Source organism: Zeus faber (genome assembly GCF_960531495.2).
Source record: "Zeus faber genome assembly, chromosome: 14".
In the NCBI taxonomy this organism is placed as follows: domain Eukaryota; kingdom Metazoa; phylum Chordata; class Actinopteri; order Zeiformes; family Zeidae; genus Zeus; species Zeus faber.
Window position 1 is genome coordinate 16096272 of NC_137200.1, and position 21603 is coordinate 16117874.

Here is a 21603-nt window from a genome sequence, read left to right on the forward strand (position 1 = left end):
TGCCAGCATTGGGCGCGGTAACAACAATCTGTGGTCTTGTAATGATCTCAAACAAGACCAGGAGCTAATCAGCTTAGCCCGTCTACTTCAGTAATGGAACCTAGACGGTAATGCGCTCAGAGATGACAGTTGGTGAAGGCCTCGGATGACACAGACACCTCAGTTTAGACGTGCCTATCAGTGTCAGGCATAACACTACTGCTAATAAGTGATTGGGGAAACCCCCACGCGAAAAAAACCCGAAATGGTTGTTCTTATTTTGGTGACTTCTTGCACGAAGGGAATGCTCACACCTGCAATTTTTTATGTTTTTAGTCAACTTCAAAACTGCACTTTACGAAAGGCACCCAACGCTGCTCGTAATGTGTACACAACCAGTAGTCAAACACTTGGGTCCCATGAGGTTAACAATTAGAGAGACTCCACGTCCCTAAGCGGCCCATATGTCGCACACCAGATGTCAATAGTAGATGAGTAGCCACTAGCCGGCCTGTAGTATCATAGAACCAGAGAGACAAGCATCAGACCCACAGGCTTGGCAGCGAGATGAACCGCACCATTAGATACGGGCCACTGTACAGACTAGGGGTGCAACGGATCACAAAACTCACGGTTTGGATCGTATCACGGTTTTGAGTCACGGATCAGATAATTTAATTAATAATTTTGATAATCAGATAATCAAAAAAAAAGGGGGGGGGGGGGAGACAAATATAACTTTGCTTTCAATTTATTCTGTAAAACACTTAAAGCAAGGAACATTCAACATGTCCAATGTTTAAATGAAATCTTAAAATATATAAAATATTCAATACTCAATTGTGAAACATGGTTTTAAACATGGTAGTTAATGAAAAAATATGATTAGATTCGCCCCCAGTAACTGAATTTATTTCCAGTAACAGTCACCAGTATCATGTTCAATTCCTCACGTTTATAACAAACTAAATTATATGAACATCGGTTCAGAATGAAGTGAGGTACAGTCGTTTTTGTAGAGAAGTCTGTATCTCTTAATCCACGATTCCATTCGATTTAGAAATGTATTCTTTTCAGCACTGACCCTATCGAGTCTTGGTTTGTAAAGAAAAACACTTGTTTTTCAATAAGTAACTTTGAGTCCAGTCACATATAATCATTTTAAATAATGTCATATTTTTGCGGGGGAATTAATATAAACAAAATATTTCATAACATTTCATAGATAAAATAAAAATGCTTGGGAGTGGTAAGAGCCAGCTCTTTTCATATGAGCCGGATCATCCGGCTCACTGAAGAGAGACAAACCTTTCAACACACTGCAAGTGTGTCTCTCCTCCGCCCACTGCGTCCGTGTCCACTCTGTACGTTCTTCTCTCATCTGACTTTTTTCCTAATTCTATTTATCGTGTCAAAACATCATGTTCCATTTAACATTATTATCTTATTTGTGATATCACAATCCAAATCATATCCATAAGGTTAACCACTCTTGGAGGTCATACCAGTACGTACCTGCACTTCTCACAAGCTGCCGGTCGCTGTCCTGCCCTCTCAAGTGGACAACTCAAGTGGACATATTGTCAAATATATCATATTTTATTGAACCGGAGCGCACCTTTTCTTTAAATTATTAGAACGCACACGCTGCGCTCCAGCTGAGCTGCGGCTCGGGCTTCGCCCCCCCCCCCCCCAAAGCTCCGCTTTGGCGATACAGTACACAGTTTGTTTTCAGATAATGTTACATTAGAGATCACATTCATGTGGGACAATATTACCCACAAAATTACGGAGAGAATGTGTGTGAGGACTGACTGTGTGTGAGGTGACGTTAGAAGCTGGATAACTGACCTTCCATTCATGGTAACTGCTCAAGAAAGCTTGCAGTCCGGCCCCCACTTGCATGTTTTTGTGTGACTTTGAGCAGAACGTGTGTGTGCGCACACGCGTACCCACACACACACACACACAGACACACACATTCCACTCTGTCACATAAAAACATGCATCAGTTATCCAGCTTCTAACGTCACCTCACACACAATCTGTACAGTGGCCGGTATCCAGTGGTGCAGCCCGTCCTGCTGCCAAGTCTGTGGGTTTGATGTTTTACTTCTGGTTCTCTGATACTACAGGCCGGCTAGTGGCTACTCGTCTACTATTGACATCTGGTGTGCGACATATGGGCCACTTAGGAACATGGAGTCTCTAATTGGTAACCTCATGGGACCCAAGTGTTACATCATGATAGCCCACTGGCTGTTCACACACTACGTGCTGTGTCGCAAGTTTTGGAGTTGACCAAAAAACACAAAAAAAAAAATCGCAAGTGTGTGTGTGTTCCCTTAGAGCACGCAATCACTAAAAATAATAAATAACAATCACGCACGTGTGCGTGCGCGTGGACCAAGGGCTGTCAAGATGATTCAGCAAGCGCGCCCAATCCCGCGGCCCTGTCCCTCAGCCACAGAGCAAGACAGCTCATTCCAGGGTGTTCTTGCACCATTAGTCCCACATGGGCTGCAACGTCAGGCCCAGGGAGGGAGAGAGGGAGGGAGAGCGAGAGGCTGGCTGAGCCACTGGCATGGTGAGCTTGCCCTGAAAAGGTCACATGCCTCTCTGCACAATTATCTGCTGTGCATAGAAACACCACCCCCACCCCTTAACACACACACACACACACACACACACACACACACACACACACACACACACACACACATAACTAGTCTGACCAAGAAGACTAAAAATGGAAGGTAACACTGCGAGGCCGAAGGACGACGGGATGCAAAGAATGATGATCGGGTTGATGTGGGACAAGGAGACGGGGTGGTTGGGCGGGGGCGGGCTTTGACTTTCAGGGGCCGCTAAAGTTTTTGTGAAATTCGGGGGGGGCCGAGCAAATGAGGGGGTCAGGAACATCCCGAAGTCCGTCGCAGCACGGCACGTCAGACGGCGTTGGCTGGTGTTTTGCACGCGGAGCGTGAGATCATCACTGTTACGCGGCAGTTCACGCTCCAGAGAGTCCCTCGTGTTTCTCATGTTTCTCGTTGCTTCTCCTCCATGTCTGTCTTCCAGGCTGCTTCACTGCGCTGGCGGTGGTGTTGAAGTCGAACGACCAGTCGCCGTGGACCAACGAGTTTGAATGTGAGCCCAAGAAACACACGTGAAAACAGGCGGCGATACGCAGCTCCAGAACCCGCAGCGCGAGTCTCTCTCACAGCCCCTGTGTCATTTGCTTCATGCCGCTGTCTCTCTTCCAGCCATTGAGTTATCCTGCCTGATTGAGTCCATCTCCACGAACAACCCCAGGATCGAATGGAAGAAGATACAAAACGGGGAGCCCAGTTATGTGTACTTCGACAAGAAAGTTTCAGGTAATGTACGAAAAAAGAGCAGAGCTCTCGCAAAAGGTTTTTGTGATGCCAGTGTGATATTGGCCAGCTTTGTGTTTCAGGAGGGGGGGTAAAAAAAAAAAAAGAAGAATCATGTTTTCTTGCTTCTGTAGGGGATTTGGAGACTAGAGCACGGATCAGAGAACCCGCCACCTTAGTCATCACCAACGCCACGAGGTCAGACACAGCGGACTACCGCTGTGAGGTGACGGCGCCCAGCGACCAGAAGACCTTTGACGAAATTCTGATCAGCCTTGTTGTAAGAGGTAGTTCTGTTAATAGCGCTCTTTTTTTCAACCATTTATAAATGAACGTGCTCCGAGGCCTGTAGTGGATGTGGAGGCGCGGACAAATTAGTCATATTCATCTTGAAATATGTTATTATTTTTTTTTTGTTTGTTTAAATGTACATCAATTAAAGAAAGACTTAATCTCTGTTTTGTTACAAGTGAAAGCCTTCTGCGCGTGTCACACTCGGGCGCGCTTCGGCTGAAACCGTAAGCCGAGACCTCATTTTAGGTCACACTAACCCTTGCATATGTGCAAGGATGCGTTGTTGACCAGACCTGCCCAGCTGCAAAGGCGTGTTCTGGGCTATAAGAGGAAAGCTCTGAAACTGCATCTGCTCTGAATTGCTGGGCTAAAGAAAGCAAGCTCCGCGTGTTTCGGTGGCAGCCTTTGGCACCGGCCAAAAAGCACATGCCCATCTCTTTAGCGTTTACCGTTCCTCCGGACTGCGAAAGGTCATTAATAAATAAAAAATAACCCCACCCCAAATCGATCTTAAATAAGAATTGCCGCGATGGTATTCAGAGCGGTCGGCGTCAGAGATGTTTAAATACGACCGTGAAGAGAATCCGTCGGTGTGACCGCTGGCGTGTGCTGTGTGTCGCGGCAGTGAAGCCGGTGGTGCCCAAATGCAGCGTCCCCAAATCGGTGCCGGTGGGCAAGTCGGCGGAGCTGCGCTGCGTGGAGGAAGAGGGGTTCCCCAAGTCCCAGTACCAGTGGTTCCGGAACAAGGAGGAGATCCCGGACGACCCCAAGACCAGCCCCAAGTTCTTCAACTCTACCTACATGCTCAACGCAGAGACGGGCACGCTGGTTAGTGTGTGTGTGTGTGTGTGTGTGTGTGCGTGTGCGTGTGCGTGTGTGTGGTTCTGTGTGGACAAGGACATGTTTGGAGCGACAAGGGCGTGGCGGCGGCCATCGTGGCCTGACGCCCAGGGGTGGGTGCGGGTATTTTGGGGAGACAGTTGATGGTGCGACAAGGCCTAAGCCATGAGGGGAATCCACTGCCCTCATTTGCACATTCCGCCGTTCCCCGTTGCTCCGCAGCCCCGCCAGAGCCACTCCGCTGTCAGCCGCCTCGCCGGGACGTCTCACCGTGTCCCTCCTGACCCCACTGCCGGTCACGTGCATAACACGCAGCCCCGTCTGGCGCTTCTAAAGCGAGCCCCGGTGCGGTCTCACCCGAACATCACGTCTGTGTTCTGGTTCTATTAACGAGAGGAGAGTCTGGTCTGGTGTCTGATTTATTTTTTTGTGCTGTGTGCTGGTGGCTCAACCAGTCAAGTGCACGTACCATATTGGCACAACTCCTGCGCCGGCCCAGGTTCAAATCCGGCCGGAGCTCATTTGCTGCATGTCTCTCCCGCTCTCTAACCCCAGTTTCCTGCCTCTCTGAAAAAAATTGCTTAGAGAACAAAATGTCGCGATGGGCTTTGAAATATTTTCGTCATGATGAATGAATGGTCGCAATTCCCAATCGTATCGTGAGGCACAGCATCGACATCGGATCCCATTCGGTCGTGACTCAGATCCGGCCTCGCGAAACACCCGGCCCCGCTCTGAAATGTACGTATTTGTGCGTTTCCCTCGACGCAGAAGTTCAGCGCCGTGCGGAAGGAAGACGGTGGCGAGTACCACTGCCGGGCCCGGAACGACGCGGGTCACTCGGAGTGCGAGCTGCAGATGATGGAAGTCTGTAAGTCAGGACACACGCCCCAACAACCATTACCCAAACATGCTCCCCGGCATCTGCTCACCCTCTCGTCTTATTAATCGTTCACAGGGCTCGTTGTGACTAACGCTGCGACTCGCATGGAATCATTAATTAAACATTGTATATATTTAAACACATTCCTCTCTGCCAGTCGCTTAAAGGCGCTATGACAAGCGTTTGGTTTTCAGGGTCATTAGAAGCGGTCGCCCTTTTCCCAGAGCAACGAAATGTGTCGCAAAATGTATAGCAATAAGGTAATGTATCACTGCCCATACATAATGATTATGAGGATCTAGCAGGGAATCCAAGTCGTTTTTACGAACATATGGAATCGAACAGAAATGTGTCTCCGCTGGGCTCCACCTTTTTAATATGCACGTTAGTCGCCTGCATCATAAAAAACACGGATATCGGCGGAAAACGGTCAGAGTGACAGTGGGGAGAAAAAAAAAGAACGTGCACGTTTTGATTTGTTCCTGTTGTCCCGTTGCAGACGACATCAACATCACAGGCATCGTGCTGGCGGTGCTGGTGGTGGTGGTGGTGCTGCTGTCTATAACAGTGGGAATCTGCTGCGCCTACAAGCGTGGCTACTTTGCCAGCCAAAAACAAACAGGGAACAAGTGAGCCTTTTTCCTTTATTTTATTTTTTTTAAATGTGCCTTTACATTATCACACACCGATGAAATGAAGCCCACCAAACTCAAAGGGAAAAACCTCATCGTGTTAATTGTGTGTTTCAGTTACAAAGTCCCAGCGAAGGGAGACGGCGTGGACTACGTCAGAACAGAGGATGAGGTGAGTCTACAAGTTTGGGCTGTTTTGAGTTTTTGTTCCTCAAAATGTCTCCTGGACATCGTGTTGATTCATTTGGTTGGTTCATGGCTGTGGGAGTCTCTGCCCACAGGTCGGGGTTTAGGGAGGGAGACGGAGTCTTTCCGGTGGTGGTTTGCCAACATGGCGAGAGTCTTTCATTCTAAAGTTGACCAGAAAGGCTCGCTGGCCCAGCTGGCCACAACTATAAATAATAAAGATCCGATCTGGCGTTCCAATCTTGCTCCCGGTGGGCTCTCGAGACCGATCCCTTCTGGAAGACAGACAAACGTTAAGCGAGCTCCCTGCCCCGAGTCGACCGAATCAGCGCCCGCACGGCGCTGATTCGGTCGACTCGTGGCAGCTGGACGCCCGCGGGAAAAGGGAGCCATGCTCCCGTCTGCAGACGCAGCTTGACCACGCCCCTTGGTCCAGCCACAATGGCTTTTTGAAGAAAATTGTTTGCAAATGACTTCAGCGGAGGTGAAGATGTCTGTTTTGTAAATAGATAAGAGTTAATCGAAAGCAATACAGCAATATTTACTAAAAACAACAAACGATAATTAAGAAAAAATGGCAGCAGTCTACAAATCTAGAAATGAATCTGAAGATAGAAAACATTGTAATATACAGTCACCTAAACAGTAAACAATAAGGTAATCCCAACAGTAAACCAGAAAAATAAACCTACAAATCCACAATGAATAATTTAATTATTGGCTAATATACCATAAACCTAATGATAAGCAATAAATATAACCTAGAAGGCTACAAGTTAACAAAAACACAATAAAATAAACATAACAGAACAAGACAAATGTGACAATATATAAAAAATGACATCCACCATTTGACACTTTTTTTAACATGATATGAACGTGTAGAATCCGAGCCTCAAAACAAGGTATCACCCGTGGGAATCAAGCAAGCGGCTTATTGAAGAGGTTGTGAGAAATCAGCCTTTAAAGTTTGAGAAACACAATTAGTGCTTTAAATGGTGACATCCGGGGGGTGCTGTGCCCCTTCAATGACGTGATGTTTAATGTGTTCTTCGGAAATAATATTTGAATCATTAATTCATACAATTATTGGAAAAATGCATAATTCAAGTTAATCCTTTCATTTTTAAGTTATTATTTTCGCTCTAAGTTCATGCGCACTATAATAGCATGACCCCTCTATTATTCTGTAATGTCTAAACTTTCCCAATCCCATTGTTTTATAACAATACTAGGTTTTAAGGAAGTGGCACTTTTCACATCGCACGCACGAAAACCTATCACCCGGGGACAACAATTCCCAGAATGCAGTTGGTGAGGTCCTCCCAGCCCACTTGCATTCTGGGAATCGCTGTTTCCCGGGAGCTGCCATATTCGGCGATTTCGCCGATATGATTGAGAGCGTTTGCCGCCCTCTTCTCATAATCCAAAACAACAAGGAGGCGTCGTTTTCACGGAGAAGTGAGATGTGTTGCTTCCGGTCGTTCTTTGCTGTTGTGTCTTTACAACATTGGCTACGGGAGCGACGTCGGCTCTCCTTCTTCGCGTCCTTTGGGGCGGCGTCGGCGCCACGTTTCTTCCTTCCTTCTTTTTTTTTTTTTTTCATCACGGGAAGAAGACGCGGTGTCGCGGTTCGATGCTCTTTAAAACCCTATTTGATCAAAACGGCTCCACATCCTGACTTGACATCCCCGGGCATATGGAAGGATGCTCTTGATCTGCATGTTTACACTAAAGGAAGCGTCAGAGCGCCGTGTGTGCAACAACTTGTTGGTGAGTGAGTCAACTAATGCTGGTGGAGCATTAGCCATAGACGTTTTAATATTCATCTAATGTTTGGAAATCAATCTCAGTTTTGAAAATAAGTTGAGCGATCGAAAACAACTTGGGGAGCATAAGTCTGCTGTAAATCTCATTTTGGACTTAAAAATGAATTTCCGATGTTCTTCGCGCACACGGCCAAAAGTACAGCGACGCGTCACAAATATGAAATGAACAGTAACATTGAAGTGCGTCTCATGTCGGCCTCACGTGGTCCTCTTCGCAGGGCGACTTTCGACACAAATCCTCCTTCGTCATCTGATGGGGAGAGCGCCACGGCGGTGGTTTTGCCGCGCCCCTCGAAGGCGCGACTCGTCAGGCGGCGAACCCCGCGAAGCCGCTCGGCCTCGGGGGCGGCGCCGCGCCTCCGGCTCCACCGGCCGGGACCGAAAAAATCAAAACTCATTCAAGCTCATTCAAGTTTGCCAAAGGTTCCAGGTTGTCACAGGACGAGTTGTCACGGTAGACAGGTACCGAAAACCCATCTGACCGCCCCATCACCGCCGACTGACTTATTTTGCTAAGTTATGGAATTCTGACTTTTCTTTACAGTTATTGCATGATGACCTTTTTTTTTTTTTTTTTTTTTAACTTATTTTGGTTTCCAAATCAAACCCCTTAAAGTCAGATGTTCCACCGGAAGGGAAAGAGCCCGCTCTGAGGTCGATCTGTGGTCATGAATTTCTACTCTAAACACTTGGCTTCAAAACCTTTTTGTCATTTGTACATTTTTTTTCTACTGTTGAAATTTGTCAGACTATTTTTGAAGGAATATATTTTAAGATGCCTATAGATAAAAAGGTTTACTTTTTTAAATACTTGTAAAATACTAACATGTTTTTTCTGTGTTTTTTTTTTTTTTTTTGTTTTTTTTTTAAATTTGGTTGTGGATAAAAATTAAAAAAAAATATTTAACACTTTAACCACTTTGCGACAAGGTGTAGGCGTTTACACCGTGGCAAAAAAATAAAAAAAAAAGGATAAAAAAAAAATAAAAAATGAAAAAATGAATTAGACAAATTCAAAATGATGTGTATTAGCGAGTCAAAATCTGGTTCCGGACCAGAGGTCTTACATATTTGATTTCTCTTGTTGGGATTGTGCCCAGGTTGTTTTGTTTTGTTTTGTTTTGTGCGAGGGACTTCCATGTTCATGTTTGTAGATAGTCTTAGACAGCGCCAGGCTTCTGAGGAGTGCCAGTGGAGTGCTGTGGAACACTGGACATCTTCTTCATTTAAAGTGTCCTTCTACGCTTGCTGTTGATCTTGTATATATTGAATATACTGTCCATGGTGGAGTTTCTCTTTCTTTTCCCCCCCTCACACATACGATATTCAGATTAAATATCACACCATTCATGATTACAGGGTTTGTTGCTTCACAATTGTATGGATTGTACATAGAACCTTTTTTTTCTTTCTTTCTTTCTTTCTTTCTTTCTTTTTTTTTCCCGCCATCAATAATATCTGAAAATGTGGGAAAGTGTTGAACTTCCTATTTGAGGCGAAATGAAACTCTTTCCGTTTGTGAGACTGAGAAGATGAGGTACCATTTCACTGACGTCTGCTCCATTTATGACACATTTACTTACAACACCTGTACAAGGACGCCGACAACAGCCCCGACGCATTTTTATTTTTATTTTTTTTCACGTCGACTCGAGTCGGTGAAATATTAATTGACGTGAGGACGACACGGGACGCTAATGGAAAGTCGACACAAGGGTTCCATTTCCCGGGGCGTCGCTGTTGGGAGGCTCCCGCTGGGCTCTCGCAGATGCGTTGTAGTCATAATGTAAGCGCGTTGTTACCCTAGATCGGTCACGATAGAGACGATCTGCCCAAAGTTTGCGTGTAGGAAGCTGCGACACCGATCGACCAGCGCTTGGTCGGAAAAACCCAGAGACCGGCCCCACAATGCAAGTGCGTCTGACACCAGCAGGCTCACAGACCAGCCGCCGGAAACATCCAGAAAGAAATGTCTCCGCCGAAACCAGGAACAATGCTTTTCATTTGTACAAATGTCATTCCTCTTAAGTGCCTTTTCCGCTATTTGGGTAGGTCTGTTAGATACCAGAGGACGGTTACAGATTATCCAACGCATATTTCACATTAACGACGTTGGTGTTTGAGAGGAATGATGCCGCCACAAATTGTAAAGCCAAGAGTACTGTACCATCTCCCTTCATTACATATCTGCAAATTTGTAAATAGATTTTTTGCAAAAGATTTTAAGATTTAGAAATGTTTTTTTTTTTGGTTTTTGTTTTTTTTCATTGACGTAGAATTAGGAGATAACCGTATATTAGTGCCTAAATATAGTGGAAATTATTTTTGGTAAAGACACATAGCACTAATAGGCAAAAGAAGAGGTGTATGTACCCAAACTGGTAACACTTTATGTTGACACTAGTTTGTCACACATGCTCTTGGCTTATTCCAAGAAAGGTTTTTCTGTTTAAAATACCAATTAACATACCGCAGGATTTTGAATTTGAAGGATGTGATACAGACTTGCACACTTTTCCAGTGCAATGGTCTGATGTGAAAGCTGATATATGGGTGGAATCAGAAATAGAGCTGTCACGATCATGACATTTTAGTTGACAATTAATTGTCATACACATCATTGCAATTTGCCTGTGTGTGATTTGCATCGGATAAACTTATAATTAAGGGATAACGTGCCGCCAGACGGTAATTATTGCAAAATAACCCCAAACAGGGTGACCAGCAGATCCCTCTTATTATACGGCTGCTTATTAAATAAAACAATACATTGAGACGGAATACTGATTTAAAATGGTTATTTATAACTAGTGTTACTGGTTTAAGAGAAAAAAAGTCACAACAACGTACCGTAGTGAACTATTCACCAACGAAGCAACTTCATATGACAAACCTATTTATTAATGTTAAATTGAACATTTCTGCCTCCATCTCTACAGATAGTGTTTTAATGTGGATAAGGTCATTATTCATAGTTCATCAGTAATTATTCAGGAATAACTGACCGCTGGTTGCCGCTGACGGCCAATCAGAATGGAGTATTCCGCAGCACCACAGTGGAATCATACATGTCTACTTGTTGCACAAGAGCCATCTTTTGACATGAACACAAAAATTAAAAGAGTGCAGACCGTTAATTTCTGCGATACCAGCCGATGGAAAAAGACCTAATTCACATTCTGTGTATTGTGACATTTCTCACAATTTCTAACAAAAATCTCTTCACATTGCGATGGGAACTCAATCATCCTGACAGCTCGAATCAGAATGCACACGTATGTCAAGCGCCGCGGCCACTGTGACGCTCTGGGCCGCGTATAGGAACGTGTTCCACCAGCAGGCGTCCATGCAAAGTGTCGGCCATAAAAGTTAACAGACCGAAATAACTAAAAGGAACTCGTGTCCGGGAAGAGGTGGTAGGCATCACATGGGCTCTGCTGGGTTTGTTTTTAACTTGCGTCGTAAAAAATAAATAAATAAATGTGGACACTGACGGATTTCATGTTTCAGGGTGTGGTTATGCTGGTGTGGGATGAACTAAGCCAAATTATTACTGCCAAACACCCCCTCGGGAACTCCAGAATGGCACGGTGCAGTGGTCTGGGATGCCACTTTGTTGATTTTAATGCAGTGTTGAGAATCTGAGTTTTCAGAACCCAACTCACGTACAGTAGAATGTCCATCTAGGGCCTGGTGGTAGTAGTGGTGGTTGTTGTTTTTTTTTTTTTTTGTTAATTCTTGAACCATTCTGTCTGGCATTTAATAAAACTCGCTTCTAATATCACAAGAGAAATCGGTGGTTGCCGTTTTTATTTCGTTTCATTTCACTCTGCAAAATTGAAGAAGTCAAATCTGCTTTGGGTTTTTGTTTTCTTGAAATCAAACGTCCCTGGTCCATTGTTGGCAGTTAAGATTTTGTATATTTCATTTCTTTTTGTCCTTTTCTGTGATGGAATCTGACGACTAAGGCAGCAAGATGCTGACAAATTATCCGTTTAGCAGAATTAACAGGCATAAAACTGCTGCAGACGAATTTCTTATACAAAATAACACTTAACACATTTTGTTCCGGTGTGAAAAGAGACTAAAGAATGACTTCTTTTTTTTTTTATGTTGACATGTTACGTAGCAGGAGAAAACATATCGAAGCAATCATACCTAATATTATTGTCCTTCCAATTCTTATCCATTCAACGTCAATAAAGTTGTCCGTTGAGTTGTGATCAGTATGAGCCTGGATTGACTGGTAAAAGATCCTCCGCAGGGTGTGTCGACGGCGATGGAGACCAAGACAATCACGGCCCGAATTGTGATCTGCTACAGCAGCATATTTATTCACAAATGTCATATCAATATGCATCTCTGCATATATGTACAGCAGCCTGCACCAATTTAAACAACACTATTACGTAACCGCACGGTGGGGGGGGGGGAACAGAGGACAAATCTTCTTCGTCTGTTAGAAATAATATATATCTCCGGTGCTCCTCGCCTGTTTATCCTCATTAACACGCGACACGCGATCGTTAATATTACTTCTTCTCTTCTCTGTCTGGGAACGCCGGATTATGGATTATCATCCGGCGATGGCGGATGATGATGATAAAAGTAAAAAAGGAGGGGGGGAGAAAAAAAAAAAAAAAAGTATTTGACACGAGTCTCGCTCCCCATTTGGGAGATGCGAGGGTCGCGCCGTGATGCGCTGACATGTTGACAGACGCGCTCAAGACAAATATTGTTGGGGGTCGTGTTTCAGGGAGCAGCGCGGGGTTACAGCTGCGCCTATACCCTGAATTGTGACGGAAATAATTGGCCGCGGCCACTTCAGGACAATCTCCGGGGCCCCTCAGAGACGCGGTTGAACTCGCGCCCCGGGGAGGACGACGTCGGGCCGCCGCGCTGCGGTGTCGTGCGAGATTTTGAGTTGGGTTCCTTTTGTTTGTTTGTTTGTTTGTTTTTACTCGGAAATTGCGGTAACGTCGCCCATCCCGAGCGGACCGCACGGTACGCGGCCGCTTAATCCGCGAGGTTATTCCCGCAACACCAATGTCCACAATCTTTGATCGTTGCGTCGGGACCGGGCGAGCCGGCGGCGAGAACGTTCACGGTCTGCCTTCCTGTCCGCACACACACAGGTCGAAGTGGTCGTCCGTCGGATACGGTGGCGTCTGAATTAACGGGAGGTACAGTCGCGGAGATCTCCGCGCTCTGCTCGCGGAATGCTCTTCGTCTACAGCGGTCCGCGTTGCCCCTCTGGTGGCCAAACACTGCCGTCACGCCATGACGTGCGTTTCAGCTCCATTTGTGTTCAACAAAATACCGACGTTTTGCATTTGTTGCAGCCGACATGGGATTATTAAGATCTTGCCGACTGTAAATATCTTATTTTTTAAAGACTAAAATAAACAAACAAATAAATACATGTAAATGGCTTATAAATACAGTATATATAATATATATAACATTCTGGTGGGTGATCTTTCTCTCATTTCACAAACGATACAGGCAAGTGTCGTTCGAAGCAGAGACTGTGACCTCACTGTTTTGATGACTCGAGACTCCATGACTCGAATGACTTGTTGGTGTTGACGTCATGGCTTCAACTCGGAACGTCATTCCTTCCGGGCGCCCCGTAACAGACCCACGCTCGTTTTCATGGCGCCCCTCTTAACAAATATCGCGAACGTGCTTCCGGCCTTCGAGGTAGTTTGTTTGTACTTTTTGGACTATTTGGGCGAGCGCAGCGCGTCGCTCAGCGAGCGTGTCGGGAGCGAACGAGTCGACTCCTTTTAGTGAACGACGAGAGCCGGCTCCCGTCTGAGAGCCCGTTGCGTTATTCTTTATCTATTTATTTTAGTTTATTTTTTTTTATTTAATTCGTACATTAATACGAGACTGAATAACAGCACGCATTTGTTAAATACCGCCCAGAAAAGACGGAATTCCTTGTCCGCCGCGGTGATGGGTTGGGAACGAGGTCCGATCATATTCCCATACTGAGGTTTAGACACATTCTTAAAACAGTCCTCCACCAAACAGTTCGAACTACGGACGAATTACAATTTGAAAAGCGGTCAAACGAGCGGTATCCTCGGGATTGAGAAGAAATCGGGAAATAAACTGGTACGAAGTTAAGTTTGTTGCTGTTCGATTGCATTTATTTCGCTGAATATCAATAAGTATAATACACATTTATTTCATTGTCATGGCTTTTGATCAGGTTGGACGGATTGGAAAATAATAATCATTATTAGACAGATATTAGACAAATACCTTGCGTTTCCCCTTTATTCTAGAAGTATTCGACTTACTGTATTACGTTTTAGGAGTCAGTTAGTTGGGCTATTAGAATTTTTTCCCAGGACATATTGTGTGTTATCACCGGGTGCGTTGCATTACATTTCACTGCACCTATGGTTGAAAGTATGTATATGTATGTGACGAATAAACCTCTTGAATCTTGAATCATAAAGAGCGGATACTGCAGGTAAGATTCAAGTATCTTGGGAAGAAAAGTGACGTGACTTGACCGGGGTGGGGTGGAATGACTTGGGAGCTGCGTGTGGCTCGGACTAGAGGGACCTGGTCGCATGTCTGGTTTTAATTCATCTTAGGACATCTTGGAAATCTTACATTTGTGTATAAGGTGTAAAGATGATCTCACACACGAATCCGTAAACAGCGTCCCGCAGCGGGGTCCTGCCCCCGAGCGGCCGTCGGATCGACTTGCACAACGGGTTTGCCGCGGCCAGGGCGAATGGGTGCTCGTTCCTCTCCAGCGCAACGGGGAGTAGTTTGCTCAGCTGGACATTCTCCACGAGTGAAGAGTTTAAAAAAGGTGAATTTTCGTGACGAACACATACAAATAAAATAAAAATAAAAATACACACATTGAATTAACATAAAAACAGACTATTGATGGTGAATGCGGTGACAGTGATGGCGTCATTATTTTATACACGTAATGTATTGACTTCGTTTTAAGCCCAGTTGCAATTTAAAAAAAAGGGGGTTGGGCTTGGGCTTCCCGTCGTAGTGTCGGATCCGAAACTGTTGTCGTCGATTCGGTGTCATAACAATAAAGATGTGTTTAAAAGTTGTCTAGTGAAATGAATTAGCTTGAATTAGCTAAAAACAACAAAAAAAGGTTCAACCAAAGCAAACGTATAACCATGTCTACAACGCGTTACCTACGTTCGACGGTTTCTGCTGCTGCGTTCACATAAACCCTGAAAATCCGTTCTCGCATTCGCCCAAGCGCAAAAAGAACGACGATTTAAGTCGGAAGTCAAAGTTGGAATTCGGGATGGATCGCCCCTCGCCCCACGTTGGCCGATCTAACAGACGCACAACACGTTCCGCTACCATGCGTTTTGTCGCCTGTAGAACACACAAGCTGAACAAACGGACACAAATTCAACGCGGCCGCTCCATTTCCAAAGGTTTCCCCCATTGGCTGGGGACACGTTTGTCGGAGCGGAGCAGAACGAGCGGGGAAGGAAGCGCCGCCGGCTCGGAATGACAGATTTCCGAGTGTCCCCGAACGCAGCATCACTCGCGGGGCTACCGACGCGTGCGCAGTGGGGGCAGAGGCTGTTGCGCTCAGAACGTCCGGTTTTGTGTTGCACCGCCGTCGAGGAACGAGTGGGAACTATAGATTAGTTGCTCCAGGCTCCAGGCTCCAGGCTCCCCAGGCTCCAGGCAGCCATGAGCTTCTTCGGCTTCGGTCAGAGTGCGGACATCGATGTGGTGCTGAACGACGCCGAGAGCAGGAAGAAAGCGGAGCAGAGGGAGGACGGGAAGAAGGACGGACACTTTGTGTTCCACGACGGGGAGACGGTGTCCGGGAAGGTCCGCGTCACGTTGAGGAACGCGGGCAAGAGGCTGGAGCACAACGGCATCAAGATCGAATTCATCGGGCAGATCGGTGGGTGGCGCGGGCCGCGCCTGTCGCGTTAGCTCCCCCGCCGTGCGGCGTCCACGGCGTCCCGCTCACAAGTGTGTCAAGAGTCCCGTGACATGTGCGGGCAGCCGCCTGACACACCAGCTGAGGAGGGGGAGGAGGAGGAGGAGGGGGAGGCGGAGGGGCGGTGCAGGTGGAAGGAGGAGGGTGATGCAGGGTGAGGAGGAGGGCGGAGGGGGAGGCAGAGGCAGGCATGGCTGGACAAATTAAGGAAGTACTGCAAAGCGTGAGGCCAGTTGGTGTTGTTGGTGCTGGTCAGAGTGAAAGGTCAGAATGTTCCAGGAGGAGCGAGGCCAGAGCCTTGGCTTGGTCTGACGTTGCGCTGCAACTGCCGAGTTTCCTCTTGGCCGAGCAGTCTAACCTGACTTGTGCGGTTTGGCCAAACAAGTTTTGTCTGAGGGTGCGGCCTGGCCTTCTCTATTTACACAGCCAAGCAGGAGGATACGTGGATCATTTAATCGAGAAGCGTTTAATATGATTTGGATTGGGAAAGCAGACCAAATTGCACCGTGTCAAGTACCTCATCAAAATATTTTGATATATATATATATTTGAATCAGTGGATTAAATAGTCAACACATCTGTCTGCCTGCCTTTCGAGTGGTACAAGTTCAACTCAGCTCTCTTGCATGAGGCGGTTGTTGTTTTATGTGGAAAGCGCCACCTTTTTCTGACTGCATGTGTGTTGGTCCTCCAGATCTGTACTACGACCGCGGGAACCACCACGAGTTTGTGTCTTTGGTGAAGGACTTGGCTCGCCCCGGGGAGCTCACGCAGTCGCAGAGCTTTGACTTTGAGTTCACGCACGTTGAGAAACCCTACGAGTCCTACGCCGGTCAAAATGTCAAACTACGGTAAGCTGCCAAGCCTTAAATAAAGGGGAGCCGGGGGTGGAAGATAAAACATCAGAACTGGCTCTTTGATCACTTGAGGTCTTTTGCTTCAAAGAAAGTGAGTTTGTTGTTTTCCCAGCGTTCGCCCTCATCCAGATGGTGCAGATGTGTTTCCTGCCCCCTGGGTGTTAAGGCGTCCCTGCGTTGTTCGCTCTTCGTAGTGTGTAACCGGTCTCCCGTCTATTGGTCTTGTGTTGTTTCTTCAAAACCCATTAGTCTGAGGACACGGGCTCGGATTCAGAGTTTCCGTTGGAAAAAGATTGGTGCCGGTCAACGTGGCCTGGGAGATTTCACGTTTAAAAAGGGAGTTTATGGAGCTTGAAAACAGTTGATACGCAGGCTATATAGAGAATGACATCATCAAGGCATGTAGATGTATAATATTTTTTATTGAATATTCAAAATAAAATAAGTCCTGTCAGTAAATGCAATTTTAAAAAGAAAACAAATAAATATTACAAATATTACTACCTGAAATCAAATACTTTCCGTTCGTGAACAATAAGTAACAAGTGCAGCCGCTTCAATTAACATTTCACTAAAATACAATTTTGATCAAATCAAAAACAAAATAAATATGACAAGTCGGTCTAAATAAATAATAAAGTTTGTGTGTTGTCCGTCTTCGTCGGGACATCCCCTCGACATATTTTACAAAATGAATATTTACCGTCTGCTTGGGTCAGAACTTAAATATCCCAAAAAAACACCAAACTATGGATGTATGTGTCCCAACGACACATCATCTTTCTGCTTCTCCTCAGAGTTGTAGACGCTGCAGCTCCGTCTCCGCTCCGTGTGTGTTTACTGTGTTTACAGGTGCAACCTGTCCACAAGTGAGGGGGGCGGCGCTCAGTTCTATATCGACAAACCGGATTGGTCAGAGATGGTGCTTTCAGATCAGCTTTAGATCGTCCAAACTGATTGGCTTCCCGTTGCAACTTGCGGAACGCGGAAGTGAACCGCAGAATATTTTATCTCAATGACCGAGCTTGTTTTATTTCGACATCGATGGAAGAAATATGGCAATAATTATTGTAATCGTTTTATCTCCCAGTACTAACTCAAAATGTTCTTGGAGGGAACTATTTATTTATGACCAGAGAGATTCAAATATGTCGGACTTCAACACATTTTCCCGGTCAGAAACCTGGTAATTACCGGATAACGGAAACGCTGCTCGGATTAAAGCGTTGGGAATTGTCTTGAGAGAAACACTGTCGTCATGAGAGCTGTCACAATTACGATCGCAATTATTTGAGCCGATCGCGAATCATTGAGTAAACTTCCACGAGCGGTGGTATGTTCAAATCCAAATGGAATTCCAAGCCAATGTTAGAAATGTTGCAATGAGTTTAATGTGAATTTGGGGTTTCCCTCAGTTGGTTCGAGGCAGGTTCAATGCCAACAAATGGATGTTCTTCCTAAGGTGGATGGTTATTACACTGTTCATATACTATGACGGTGGCATGAGCAAAAAGTCATTTCAGTTGTTAATCACAATTGCGTGTGACAATTCAACTTCAGCTCCAATTTCACAACCGTGACAGCCGTACTTTTCATCTCCAAACTATTACGTTTTTGGTGTCGCTCCGGTTCCATGTGTCTTTTCCTTCCCCCGGTGTCTCCTCTCTGCAGCTACTTTCTCCGTGCGACGCTGAGCCGGAGGCTGAGCGACCTCAGCAAGGAGCTGGACATCGTCGTGCACACGCTCAGCACCTACCCCGAGATCAACTCCTCCATCAAGATGGAGGTGGGGATCGAGGACTGTCTCCACATCGAGTTTGAGTACAACAAGTCAAAGTACGTTGTTTCTCGGAGATGAGCCGCGGACGGACACTTTATTCGTCCCCCAGGAGGGAAATTCAGGCGGGGGGAAAAAAAAAGTGCAGTCAAGAAAGACATACGTATGAAAATAAGATAACACATTTCTTATGTACACATCTATCTACACATATTAACATGAGGTAGCACAATGCTAACTAGTGACTGGTCAGCCCAATATTCAAAATAGTCCATAATAACAGTATTAATAAGGGTAATGCAGGCGGTTGGTATAAGGGAGGAAGATGCACAGAACAGAAGGTATTGGATGCAGATGATCTGCTGTGGCGACCCCTAAAGGGAGCAGCCCAAAGAAAAAGAAACAAAGAAAGAATAGTACTAATGATTATATACAGTACCAGCCCATAATAACAGTATTAATCAGGGTGATAGTACTAAAGATCCTTATATAATACCAGTCCATAATAACAGTATTAATTAGGGTGATAGTACTAATGATCCTAACATAACAGCAGTCCTAGTAAGTAACAACAATCATAATATCTATACTCCCAAGATGGGATCAGATGTCCAGTACTGCAGTATAATCCAGATTTACAGCCCAGGGTTTGGAATATCTACGTTTTGAAACACAGTCCTGGTCCGTTTTTTTTTTTAAATGGGGAAATGAACGAATACACACTCAACCCCAAATGGGAATAATGTGGTTGTAATTCTGCCCCGCTCCCGCCGCCCGGCTGCAGGTACCACCTCAAAGACGTGATTGTCGGTAAGATCTACTTCCTGCTGGTTCGGATCAAGATCAAGCACATGGAGATCGACATCATCAGGCGGGAGACGACCGGCACCGGGCCCAACGTCTACCACGAAAACGACACCGTGGCCAAGTACGAGATCATGGACGGAGCGCCAGTCAGAGGTGGAGTTGATTTTGCCAGGGGCTTTCATGTTGTCTGATGCTGAGATTTCCAATCCCAAACTGTGTTTAATATATGGCTTAATATGTTTGTGACCTGTAAAACACTTTCTGTTAGAAGTGCAGATGTGTGGTAGTTGCACAGAGACATAGCAATAGAGTAAAGATAAGATAAAGATAAAACAGTAAACACATCGCCAAATGTGTACATAAGTTTCACTTATATGACGAGAGAGAAACTCTGCACCACACAAACAACATACACTGTACAGCGCCTGCCTAAATACCCATCTGTATATTTATGCACTTTATGTTACCAACATTGGATAATGAGAACATCGATGTGACGAATCAATTTAGTGTGTGTGTGTGTGTGTGTGTGTGTGTGTGTGTGTGTGTGTGTGTGTGTGTGTGTGTGTGTGTGTGTGTGTGTGTGTGTGTGTGTGTGTGTGTGTGTGTGTACTAACATTGGCAGTGGAGAGGCCATGTTCTAGTACCTGTTTATCTGGTTAGACCATAGATGATGGATGGATAGATAGATTGATAGATCGATACCCTTTCTTCCCTGGCAGGAAATGCCAGTGTCAGCAACAGCTTTTATTTAGAAAAAACAAAAATGATAAAGCAATGGAATAAATAAATAAAAGAAAATGGCGATATATGGGAAATGTGGAAATAGACAACAAAGCCGGTTGACTGTACACAATTAATATGACAACATACACTAATCCTCATGATAAAAAACGAGAAGTAAACCAGAAATTTTGGTCCAATAAAATGAATCTAGCAGCGAAAATTGAGAATTGAGTAAGTAAAGATGAGAGAAAATCGGTCATGTACAATAGACCGAAGAGCAAAACATTACATAAAAGCCCCAAAAAATGTATAATAATTACTATGATATAGTAACATTTCATATACATATTAAATGAACGTGGTTGTTCTTTTCCGCCGCAGGAGAGTCCATTCCCATCCGTCTGTTTCTCGCAAGCTACGAGATGACGCCCACCATGAGGGACGTGAACAAAAAGTTCTCCGTGCGCTACTACCTCAACCTGGTGCTGATCGACGAGGAGGAGCGCCGCTACTTCAAGCAGCAGGTAAACACCTGCACGCGCGCGCGCACACGACAGTTTCGACTCCCCTGTTAATAAAGTAGAGTTGGGTACCATCTGAAAATTGTTCGACGCCCTACCGATGCAGGGAAATCTTGTTTTTGACAAATATAAACTTGCGAGACACACAAATTCTCACCGTATAAAGCTTCATTTGTATTTTCGGTTCACACTGTAATTAACACCCTCGATACCCGTACCAACGTGTGCTTAGAATTGCACCTTGTATATTTTGTATGTTTTCATATATTTGACTAGTTCTGTTCTTGATTTTTGGCTGATTGTGTAGACTTGCCCCCCAAAAAAACTACTTTTTATTGTATTTTTTTTTTGCAATGCATGCCATTCATGTATTATTTTCATACTGTTACGCACCGATCATCACCGTGGCGATTGACTCGTACGTGAATGCACCCGGCCGATTGAACTCGCTCTGCGTGTCAGAACTCATTCTGCGCGCCTCCTAACTGGTTGTCGGTGGTTCCAGGAGATCACCCTGTGGAGGAAGGGCGACATTGTGAAGAAGAGCATGGCGCAGCAGGCGGCCATCGCCTCCCAGCGCTTCGAGTCGGCGCCCGTCCCCGAAAAGAAAGCGCCGGCCAGGGAGGACGGCAGCTAGAGTCCAGCGCTACAGTCCTGCCCCGGCGTATGGAAAAAAGGATATTGTTATGATGACGAATGTCAGGCTCCAATGTGTTCTCTGTGGGTTCCAGAGGGAGAGAGGGGGAGGGAGGGAGGGAGTTTGTTTTAAAGCTGCATTAAGTGAAATTGAAGGAAATAAACTCCGACTTTGCCGATCTTCTCTCCGATTCGGTGTCGTGGGGAGAAGTCTCGCTGAATGCAGCTTTAAACGGCCTGGAGAACCAGATGGGTGGGGCTGATTCAGCAATGAGATCAATGAGTTGGTAGTTTGT

The 21603-nt window shown here is 45.5% G+C and overlaps 2 protein-coding genes across 2 annotated transcripts in view; both read left to right on the top strand.

The window, feature by feature from the left end:
• Positions 1-11802, top strand: part of LOC307240293 (junctional adhesion molecule 3B-like) — a 37948-nt gene extending 26146 nt beyond the window's left edge. Inside the window, exons 2-9 of the mRNA XM_080014032.1 lie at positions 3058-3126; positions 3243-3356; positions 3488-3640; positions 4273-4475; positions 5259-5358; positions 5870-5999; positions 6120-6174; positions 8236-11802. Of these exons, the coding sequence (XP_079870158.1) occupies positions 3058-3126; positions 3243-3356; positions 3488-3640; positions 4273-4475; positions 5259-5358; positions 5870-5999; positions 6120-6174; positions 8236-8271 (860 nt within the window). The 3' untranslated portion in view covers positions 8272-11802. The remainder of the gene's footprint in view (positions 1-3057; positions 3127-3242; positions 3357-3487; positions 3641-4272; positions 4476-5258; positions 5359-5869; positions 6000-6119; positions 6175-8235) is intronic.
• Positions 11803-15444: 3642 nt separating this feature from the next.
• vps26bl (vacuolar protein sorting 26 homolog B, like) lies at positions 15445-21499 on the top strand. The gene is made up of 6 exons (XM_080013362.1): positions 15445-15944; positions 16678-16834; positions 18512-18676; positions 19402-19577; positions 20532-20674; positions 21177-21499. Exons 1-6 carry the CDS (start codon positions 15725-15727, stop codon positions 21306-21308), a joined length of 993 nt encoding a protein of 330 aa, XP_079869488.1. The 5' UTR covers positions 15445-15724; the 3' UTR covers positions 21309-21499.
• Positions 21500-21603: the final 104 nt, after the last annotated feature.

What these genes read in the sequence shown, in the direction of transcription:
- vps26bl (XM_080013362.1), top strand. Translation starts at nt 15,725, where the DNA reads ATGAGCTTCTTCGGCTTCGGTCAGAGTGCGGACATCGATGTGGTGCTG. An exon ending in TTTGAGTACAACAAGTCAAA is followed by an intron (nt 18,677 to 19,401) that starts GTACGTTGTTTC and finishes GCCCGGCTGCAG; the next exon opens with GTACCACCTCAAAGACGTGA. An exon ending in GGACGGAGCGCCAGTCAGAG is followed by an intron (nt 19,578 to 20,531) that starts GTGGAGTTGATT and finishes TTTCCGCCGCAG; the next exon opens with GAGAGTCCATTCCCATCCGT.